Below are 10,961 nucleotides of genomic sequence, written 5' to 3' on the forward strand. Positions count from 1 at the left end.
TTTTAATTCAAGGTACCATTAACTTGGCTTTGTGAATTAGTGAATAAATTATTTTGAATTAACATCTCCAGGTAGTATAATATGTTTATATGCTATTAGGAAAAAGCTAAAACTTTACCATATATGGAAGGAAGCAAATAATGGAATTAATGTAATGCTTATTTTTTTAGACATTCGTCATCTCTTTTTCTTAGAGTTTTAAGTCAGAATTTATGTTGAAGATCACAGCAGCATGGCGCTAACCTGACTTTCTTTGTTTTAGGTTGTACTTGTTTTTCCTGGGCCTCAGTCCATCTCAATAAAAGATGTCTCTTTTCATCTGCAACAAAGGATTGAAAGTAAAAGTAAAAGGATAGAAAGCAAAACTGATGATCTTGATGTACCACCTTTTAAACTCAAGAGAACTGAGTTGGAGGGAGGCTCTGATTTGAATGGGAGCCTGCACAAAGGTCCAGCATTGAAAAGAGTGGTCTTTATTGACAGCACCTGGAGCCAGACAAACCAGATAATCTCTGATGAGCGCCTTCGGGGTAAGGCAATGTGTCTGGGGACGTTCCTTGATAGGTTTCCTTTAGAAAAACTTCTCATTTGTAGCTCCCTGAAAAGAAAAGGTACACTCAACGTTCACATTTGCTCCGTTCCTCTTCCCCCTTTCTGTATTATGTGTGTTTATGAATCTATGTACAAGATGGGTGGAGTCATCTTAAAGTAAGCAGTAGGCTTTGCACAACTGCACTCTTAAGTACTACTGCTCTTTTTAACAATAAGGACAGTCCTGTGTAATAAATACAACACCGTTACCACTTTACCAAAATCTAAATCAAGGAAAATTAAATTAGGAAACTCTTCTAGATTAAGAAACTAAAGGTATACAAGCATTTAAAAGCCAAGTTAAATGCTGTGTCGGGGAAATGTTGGGGGCTGTGAACACAGAGAGAGAGAGACACGAGAACACGGGGCATCCTTGAAACAAAAGTGCCAAGAATGCCCCCTTTATTGTGTTCCAGGGCAGCTTATATAGGGATCCTCAACTGATAGCCACGCCCCAGCCAAACCCACCAGAAACCACTCCCCTGCCATCAGGAACTCCTGAGAGCAGCTGCAAGCATTGGAAAAACAAATTGTTTACAGGAAATTCAGGGTCTGAGGTTGATTTAGATTTTGGTAAAGTGGTTGGATTGGTTGTTTCATATCTCATGATTATACTCAGCCTAGATATTTTGGTTAGATACTTTTTAGATTAAAATTTATGTGTGTATATGTGTGCATGTACATGTAGGAACCCATGGAGGTCAGAAGAGGGCGTCTGATCCCTTGGAGCTGGAGTTGTAGGCAGTTGCAAGTTTCCTAATGTAGGTACTGGGAACTGAACTTGGGTCCTGCACATGAGCAAGAAGTGCTGTTAACCACTTTTCTTTTTCCAGACCCATAGTTAGGGTACTTTAAAGAAAGACTAAATCCAGGCTTGTCTACAGCTGGTCCAGTTCGTGTCTGTCATTTGTTGTTATTATTGATAGTGTGTCCTGTCCCTGTCATTCCATCCGTTGTCTGCATGAACAGTTATATACTTACCGTTGCATTAAGTCGGGAAGCATACCAAACAAGTTGTTTCCATCTGTGCTGATTGCCAGATCTCTGCACTGGAAAGGTTTGTTTTCCTTTAGTATACTGGCGTAAAGCTTTCAGGCTGTAGACTTTCTCTGCAGTGTTTAGTATTCATGGATCAAGCAGTCATTATGTTGAGAAGTGAAAAATGGAGAAAGTTTAGTCATGCTCCTTCTTCCTGTGTTAACGGCCTTTTTGTCACTGGCCTCAGTGGTTTGGGGTCGGACTGGCTCGGCAGGTGCAGCAGAGCATCTCAAACCTGCTTTGCCTTTCTTCCTGACACAGACTTGGAATCAGCATTTTCTTAAAGACCTGTGGTTTGTTTGCTAGGGTCTGAGACTAGAAGCTGAGTTCTGTCTGTCAGTCACTACAGGCTGTTTCTTCAGTGGACAGAGCTGAGGAAACATTAGGTGTGCATACTGTGAGTTCACAATGGTGGTCCGGCTGAGTTTAGTATTATAAGAATTTCTCTTTTTACTTCTCTCTCTATGCCTTTTATGAAAACCTATGTGTATAAGTGTTTATGTGTGCATGTGTAGGCACATGTGTTATGTGTTCTGTAGGCACATGCATGCCACTGAGTGCACATGGCAGTGAGAGGGTGATGTCTGGTGTCATCATGTTTCAGACAGAGCCTCTTGTTCATTGCCCCAGACTAGCTGACCCAAAGCCTCTGACTGTCCCCCCTCTCTGCTTCTACTTCCATCTCACCAAAGCTGTTGGGATTGTAGCTGTGTGCTGCTACGTCTGCCTTCACCCCGATTCTAGGATCTACTCAAGCCCATGGTGTTATACAGAAAGTGCGTTACCCGCTAAGCCACCTCCCGGCCTCAGGTCCGTTTGCTGCGCAGCAAGTTTATTACCGCTGAACGATCTCCCGGTCCTGTATGCCTTTTCACTTGAGTGAAATGCTGAACTCCTAGTAACAGTTTAAATGTAACGCAGTCAGTAATCTGAGGTTCAGGCTCACATACTGTTTCTTTTGTTCCTGTAGACCTTTCTCCGTTCTTTGTTCCACATTCTCATGTGAAACTTTAGGGTTTTTCCAGTTATCGAACAGTTTATGATTAGAAGACAAGAGAGCTGCTTGGTTGGTATCGTGTGGTTGTCAATAGGTCCTTCAAGAAAAGATGTACGACAACCTTAACCATTTCCAAACTAAAGGAAGTGTGAAGTACATTTCACTGGCTTAATTAATTTGTTAGATAACTAATTAGTTTGTACCTGTGGTCACACAACTTTGAAGAATTTATTGTTATTTAGTAGATGAATCCATACTGCTCTGTGCTTTGAAGAAGTGAGAGATCACTGCCTGCCACAGCCTCTTGGTCCCGTGACTGCAGCAAGTTACTCCTCAGTCTAAAGATTTTTCTGGGACATTTTTCTTATTATTACCTTATATGGTGATTTCTAGGTTCAAATGAATGAATACAAGTGAAAGTCCCTGAAATACCTATAAATGGAATTATTCTGGTACTGTTTTGCTAAATATAAATATTCTGGTACTATCATTGCCTAAAATGAGATTTTACTAAAGATTGTTTAATCCTTCCTGATTCCCATAGAAAGCATGCCTCTCACTTCCTGCTATTTCAAAACCATGAAATGCATCTCTAAAAGCAGCTCTCTGCATGTCCTGATTCGGCCCCTGCATTCTCTGCCTCCTCAGGAATAATGGGGATGGGGCATATTACATATTTCTGAATTAACCAAATTGGCTCTATAAGAAACAGTCCATGTTTGTGAACAGTTGTGGCCTTTAGATCTTAAAACACTTTCATTTGATTGAGCTGAGTAAGCCACACTTTACCTCCCAGATGTCTGTACTAGGAGTTCTGCCTCCATTGTGGTGTTGTGAATGCTGAATTAAGAATCACCATAACAGGCTGTAGACTTGGCTCAGTGGTCAAGCCGCGGATTCAGTTCCCAGCACCCACATGTTAGCTCACATGTAACTCCAGTTCCAGGGGATCCAGCACCCTCTTTGGAGGCACGCACATGGTGTACACTCGTACATATGCACAGGCAGACATTCATACACATAAAATAAAGCAAATAGACTTTAAAAGTTACCTTACTAGTGGAACGCACTGCGTCCAGTCATTTATCAGCTTGCATTAGGTTGGTGCAGTACTGAGCCTGCCACAAGTTGAACTCATTTCATTCAGTTGGTCCCCTGACTGTGGTCCCCTAGCTGCTTGTGCTCCTGATCTCATGGTGACTGAGCTGTTCCTCCCTGCTACCCACAGCATGTCAGCATATTGTTACAGTGTGCATTGCCACACTGAGAAAAGATGGAGATGACGTAGAGCCCACTTTCATTTATAAGCTCATCGGTCATTTACTGTCAGTACTCTGACCGGATTCATCTCTGCATTGACGGTAACCCTCTGTGAACAGGAGCTTCGCCAGGCTGAGAGCAGCACTGGTCTCTTCGTCTAAACAGAAAGATTCAGAAAGCTGTCTGACAACACGTTCCTTTAGGGAAAGCACAGTAATGTGTTCTTCCCTTTGGCCACGCTTTCCCCAGCCATACGCTTTTGACCAAGTTTCAGGTATCAAGTGTGTGTTCTCTCCCATGAGGTGGGCCGTAGACTTGGTCACAGAGGTTGGTGAGCCTCCAGATAGTCCTGTCACTATCGCAGCGACAGGCATGTCTTGCTTGGCAGCTTGGTATTGCAGTACACACGGTCTAAAGTGAGTGAGCAGCCTGAGTAGCAATTCCAGCACTGTCTGTGCTAGCCAGCAGGGAAGACGAGTTCACTCTGTACTTCTGCCTGGCCTGGTACTCACTCTGCAGCCCACGATGCCCTCCAGAGCCCTAAAGTCACAGAGCTACACTACCACACATGAGTTTTTCTGTTTCTTCTTTTTCCCTGAAATAAGGTTTAAATTTTTTATATTTTTATTTATTTTGTTTTAAAATAATCCTGTCTGAATTCTTTCTGAGGATTGGGCACATGGCATGTTAAAAAGTTCAAAGCTGGGTAGGCAAGGTGGCTTGGGCCTGAATTCAGTTCCCAGGACCAACATGGTATAAAACAAGAACTGACTGCTATGGATTTGTCCTCTGACTGCCACCACACACATGCTATAGCACACGCACACACACACACACACACACACACACACACACACACACACACACTATAGCAATAATATAGCGCGTGCACACAGAGACAGACAAGAAGATTAAATGAATTAAAAGATTTTTTTTTAAGTTCAAAGTCAACATTTTAAGCTCTCCCTTCAAATACTCCAAGGACTTCCTCCATCTGCACGTGGTTCAGTTTCCTCCTGCTCACATTGCTGCTGCATGTGTTCATTATTTCTGTCTGTCTTTTACTGTTAGTTCACAAACTAGAACTTCTCCTGGTTACCGTTTTATACAGAGGTTTTATACAGAGGTATGTTTGGAGTTGTATAACTTTTGACCTCTTTACTCCTCAGCATTCTTTTCTCCCTTCTTGCTGAAACATAGTACATCTTTTTAGAATTCCTTCAAGAGTCGTGTTGGCAGCAGTGGTGTATGTTTGTCTGTGAAATCATTCCTGTCTTTGTGATACATCATTTTCTAGGTTCCCATTTTAGATTGCTTATTACTCTGCAGTTTGAAGTGTTCCGTTGTTGCTAAAGATGTTTCATGTCATTTTACTTCGCAGTTCTTGACATGAAGTATGTCCCTCTTAGCTAGTTTCTTTTAACCAGATGACTAAGTTGACAGGTGTAAAACAGTTTCATTTATTAGTGTTCTGAGAAACCTCCACAATGTTGTCTATAGTGGCCACACAGTTTACATTCCCACCAACAGTGAACAAGCATTCCTTTTTTCCCAGTTCCCCACCTTGTAGAGATCTTTCACTTCCTTGATTAGGTTATTGCTAGGTGGGTGGGTTGGTTTTGCTTTGTTTTGTTTTGTTTTGTTTTTGAAACAATTATAGTGGCCTGTTTTTTCCTGATTTCTTTCTCTGCAAGTCTATTATTGCTATATAAAAAAGCTGCTGGGTTCTGTATCCTTTGACTTTGCTGAACATGTTTATCAGACCCAAAAGTTCTCTAGTGGAGCCCATGGGGTGTTTTAAGTGTAGAATTACATTGTCTGCAAGAAGCAATAGATTAATTTCTTCCTTTCCAATTTTGATCTTCCCTATGTCTTTCTCATATCTTGCTGCTCTGGCTAAAACTTCAAGAATGATAGGGAACAGGAATCAGAAAAATAGCACCCTTGTGTGTTCAAGATTTTAGAGGAAATACTCTGTTTTCCTTTGTTTCCTTTGTTAAACATCTTCTGTTTCCTTTGTTTAGTATAATTTTGGCTATTGTTTGTCATATATAGCTTTTATCATATTGTGGTATATTCTGTCCTTACTTTCTTGAGGACTTTTATTATGAAGGCATGTTGAAAATAGTTAAGGGTTTATACTGGTTTAATTTAAAGAGATTCTCCTCCAAGATCCACGAGTTCACTAACCCTGGGTAAGTGCCATGAGTTCTTAACCCTGGGTAAGTGGCCAGGTTTTTCGTATCAAGCATGATTTCTCTGTTTAGTGGGTTTGTTACGTTGATTAGAGAGCAGTTGGTTACCACCAGATGATGGGTGCCACTACTGTACCCTTAGGATATCATGCTAAGCTGGTTGCTGTTATGGTTTGTAGATATCGTAGCTGGGTCAGACTGTTGGTTGCTTTCTTTTGGAAGTTTGCATGGTTGCCTTCTGGTACCATGAAAGCTAGTACTCAGGGAAGAGACTCTTGGGCTGACACAGGGACCTCTGTACCCTAAGTCTGAAGAGCATAGTGTCTTCAGCATAAGGACTTTTACCCTCCACCTCTGGGGGGCAACCAAGGGCAGTAACAATAATCTGTAATGTTGGAGTCTCTTGGACAGCATTTACCAACAACTCAAAAGAGGACTTCTCATGCCTAGGTTTTTTTGTTTTTTGTTTTTTTTGTTTTTTTTGTTTTATCGTTGGTTCTTGGACGGAGCATTGTCAGCCAAGATGAGAAAATTTTATTTTAGGTATATAGTTAACAGTATGATTCCTAATAACTTATTCAGACCTCCTTGCTGCTATGTTACCTTCTTCTGTCAGTAAACAGAGATGTCTGTCCTGTCCGGTCCTGGGGCCATTCAGTCCCAAAGAATCATACAAAAGCTTTTGGCCGGTGGCTCAGATGTGTTTCTAGCTAGCTCTTACATCTTAAATTAACCTATTTCTACTAATTTATGTATCGCCACAAGTCTGTGACTTACTGGTAAGGTTCTGGTGTCTTCTTCAGCAGCTATATAGTGTTTTCCTGACACCACCTTCTTTCCTTTTCTATCTCTGCTTGGATTTCCCACCTTGCTATATTCTGCCCTGCCAAAGACCAAAGTAACTTCTTTATTAACCACTGGTAATAAAACATATTCACAGCATACAGAGGGGACTCCTGCATCATCTCTCCCTTTCTGCTTAAATAAAAAGGAAGGTTTCTAACTTTAACATAGTAAAATTGCATATAAAAAATATATCAAGCAAGAATTGGGGTTAAAATATTTCATTGTGAGTCTAAAGATTCCTATCTTTTATCCTAACCAAAGAAAACTATAGCTATAGGCTCTGTTTGCTGGCGGCTAGCAGAGGTGCTGCTCCTTTAAGAGATGGCTTCCTGGTTCTACTGGCTTTCTTAGGCTTTATGTGGATGTATGTTGCCAAACATTGGGCACCATTTCTGAAATTAGAGACTACACTTTGCTTCCCAGCCACCTAGACCTGAACAATCACACAAAAACTGTATTAATTACAGCACTGTTTGGCCGATGGCTCAGGTGTATTCCTAGCTAACTCTTACATCTTAAATTAACTTGTTTCTGTTAATCTGTGTGTAGCCACAAGGCTGTGGCCTACAGTAAGGTTCTGATGTCTTCTTCGGTAGCTACATGGTGTCTTCCTAAGCCTGCCTTTTCCCCTGCATTCAGTTTAGTTTTTCTGCATACCTATATTCTGCCCTGCTATAGGACAAAGCAGCTTTTTTATTAATCAATGATAATAGAACATATTCACATACAGAGGAGACTCCCACATCGTCCCTCCTTCAGTATTTCTCTCCCTCCTCTTCCCCAGGTAGAACCTATACCAAAATATAAAGGGGAAAAAAAAGAGTGTGAATAAAAATAGGAACTGTTTTAGAAAAAAGTCGCATTATCAGATAAATTAAGCCTTTTTTGCGAATGGATAATGAGGTTCTGTCAACGAGTCAAAATTTGAAAAGGAACTTTGGGTAGAAGCTAGCAGGATAGAAACCCTTAGTAAGACTCTCTTGATTGTTGACTTTTCAGTGTGTTTACCAGGTCTGAGAAGCAGGGACAGTGGGGATGTACATGGTTCCGTTCTGTGCAACGTTGTTTCTCTATGTTCCTCTGTACATTTATAATAATACCCTATTAGAATTGGAATAGAAGGAACTTATCTGTGCTTTAAAAACCCTTGAAGTAATGAAATCATCATTGTGTATCAATGCATATTATTGCACCAGTTATTATTATTGTTCTCAATAGTAATGCGATTGAGAAGTATTCACATGTTCTCTTCTTTGTTTGTTTGGCAGAGTTATTACAAGTTGAACTGAAAACAAGAAAAACTTGCTTTTGGCGCCATCAAAAAGGGAAGCCGGATACTTTCCTTTCCACAATTGAAGCCATTTATTACTTCCTGGTAGACTACCATAGTGACATGCTGAAAGAGAAATACAAAGGACAATATGACAATCTTTTATTTTTCTACTCTTTTATGTACCGCTTGATAAAGAATGCCAAGGACTCTGGAGAGAAGACAAAACCAAAGCTCATCCATTAGTTCTGCACACTCCGCTTGTCATGTGGCTGTCTGATGTTCACAAGCTGCAGCTGAGCCTGTTTTCTCTGGGGAGTTCATCATGCTCAGTGCCTGTGAGCGGACTCGGGGAAATTTCAGTTTTGTTCCTTTTACCATATTTTTTTAAAGGAAAATTTGAATTTTGGTAATTTTAAAGAGATGGTCCTGATTGAAAGATAGAGTTCAGAAGCTGTTTGTTCAGTTTGGGCATATATCAATTGTATTGTATATTTTAATATGTTTTGTTACATTTATGTGATTAACATATATGATTAGAGGTTGTCTTCTCTTTTCACTTATATTAGCCCTCACCTCTGGATTTAAACAAAGTCAGAATCTTTTGGCAAAACGAAAAAAGTGAAACATAATTTGCTAGAGTTTATGACAGATTGGCAGAGGTGGTGTGTTGTGCTGTCTCTGTAAGCCCACACTTCCTCCCTCTGCCTGGCCTCTGCTCTAGGCATCGTGTGGTCTTGCAGGAGGGATGTGCATATGACCTGCTTGGAGAGTCAGGTGACCCAGGGCTAAGAGCACATCACCCAACAGAAACAGGTCTGTTTTGGTGTGCTAGGGAAGCCATATGAGATGGAATTTATTTTTCAAGAGTGAGCAATATGGGGTTAAAGTAAATTTCTTCATGTTTGAAACATGCCTTTAGAAATAAAGGTAAGCTTGAATTGATTTAAGTAGGAAAGTCTAGATAGGGGCAGGGCGGAGCCGGGTGTATGCTAAGTGTATTGTCATTTACGCAGTTCTGCAAGCCATCAGAACAGTTACCAGGTTGAAGAAAACAGAGGAGAGAATGATCTTACCACTCATTTGCCATCTCATAGCAGGAGTAACGCACATGCCTCAGATGAGAGTATTGCTTAGCCCGACAGCAGAGGATACCTGTAGGAATAATGAGCTGGCTGTACTTGCCTTGTTTCTCTTTGGTGTGATAAACTCTGAGAATGGCCTTAAGCTGTTCTCCCTGTATTAGGGCCCTTCAGCCCTGCTCTTGTTGCTTTGAATACTTTTCGCTCTGAATCTGAGCCATAAACATCTCCAATCTGGCTGTATTGCTATTTTTGTGGTTTGGCTGTTGACATATAAATGTACAAGACTCTGCTCACCTGCTGGAGGGTGCAAGGTTGCCCTTTTCCTGTCCCTGGACCCCTGTGTAGGTCACATGACATGCAGCCACCTATCTGACATGTGCGCAGGGAGTGCCTTACTGCACTGGTATTTAACTGTTTTATGGCATTTTTTGTGCCAGTACACAGCCCATCTTTGGATACAGTAACACATACATCTTGAACATCCAGGAAGAGTTTTAACCCATTATTTCTTAAGCTCCTGACGAATGACTTTGTCTTAGTTCCCATCTTACACACTGACAATACCAGTAGGCTTGCGGGATTCCCTGTGGCTGCCGAAAGGGCTTTGGGATGTAATCTGCAGTGTTAGTGGTACTAACTAGATTAGTGTCTAGAAGTGTCTGGTACACTCGGCTCCCTTCAGTAGATTGTATTGTATCCAGGCTCTCAGCCTGCTCATCCTGACATGATGACAGGATTGGTTGGACAGGAAGACTTGCCAAGAGACTGAAACTGTCTCTTCACGGACTCCATAGCACAACAGCGATGCTGTCCAGCGATTTGTCAGTTTACCTTGGGTTCCCCTCCTTGCTAGTCTCTTTTCTTTCTTCCAGTTTCACCACCTAGGATCCTGAAGTCAATAGAGTTGCAAATTCAATCTTGCCTCAGACTCTTCCGGGGAGCCAGGTATTTTAGGTGGGATTTGGTCCGAAAAGCAGACCGCACTTAAAGTATTAGTCTAATTTGTTGTTGTTGTTTTGTTTTGTTTTTCGAGACAGGGTTTCTCTGTAGCTTTGAAGCCTGTCCTGGAACTAGCTCTTGTAGTCCAGGCTGGTCTCGAACTCACAGAGATCCACCTGCCTCTGCCTCCCAAGCGCTGGGATTAAAGGTGTGCGCCATCACCGCCCAGCTATGTTAGTCTAATTTTTAAACACGTGTAATAAAGGAATTGGGGGCTTCTCTAAAGGTGAAGTTATGGGGGAGTAAGTCCAGAAGACTTCAGCAGGGAAGGATTAGAGAAAGAGACACGAGAGCTGCTGAGTGCCCAGGCCTGACTGTACAGACCTGCAAGGCTTCAGCTTGGGAAGCCTCTTACTCACTCTTCCCACACAGCCAGGCTTAGTGACAGGGCCTTCTCAGCCCATTGGGAAGCCTTCACTTGGTCTTTTCCTAGAGACCATGTTAATTTGGTCTCTGTCCCAGGTCTGTCTTTAATAATCATTTTATTTCATGAAAAAAAATTCATTTTCCATCCAGAATCCTAGGTTCTTGTACAATTTGAGAGCTTCTGAGGAAGCCAGCTGCTCCTCACTGGAAGGAGAGAATCAGAGACTGGTGGCATATGAATGGAACTGAGAGGAAGCAAGAACCTATCAGCTTGGGGGTGAGGATCTTTGGAGGGGTTTGAGGGAAGGTATCTG

General features: G+C 41.7%; 1 protein-coding gene across 1 annotated transcript in view; it reads left to right on the forward strand.

Annotated features, from left to right (window-relative positions):
* Positions 1-9,519, forward strand: part of Dtwd1 (DTW domain containing 1) — a 16,392-nt gene extending 6,873 nt beyond the window's left edge. Inside the window, exons 3-4 of the mRNA XM_013352599.2 lie at positions 263-530; positions 8,196-9,519. Of these exons, the coding sequence (XP_013208053.1) occupies positions 263-530; positions 8,196-8,443 (516 nt within the window). The 3' untranslated portion in view covers positions 8,444-9,519. The remainder of the gene's footprint in view (positions 1-262; positions 531-8,195) is intronic.
* Positions 9,520-10,961: the final 1,442 nt, after the last annotated feature.

The sequence above is a fragment of the Microtus ochrogaster genome, assembly GCF_000317375.1.
Source record: "Microtus ochrogaster isolate Prairie Vole_2 chromosome 14 unlocalized genomic scaffold, MicOch1.0 chr14_random_1, whole genome shotgun sequence".
NCBI lineage: Eukaryota > Metazoa > Chordata > Mammalia > Rodentia > Cricetidae > Microtus > Microtus ochrogaster.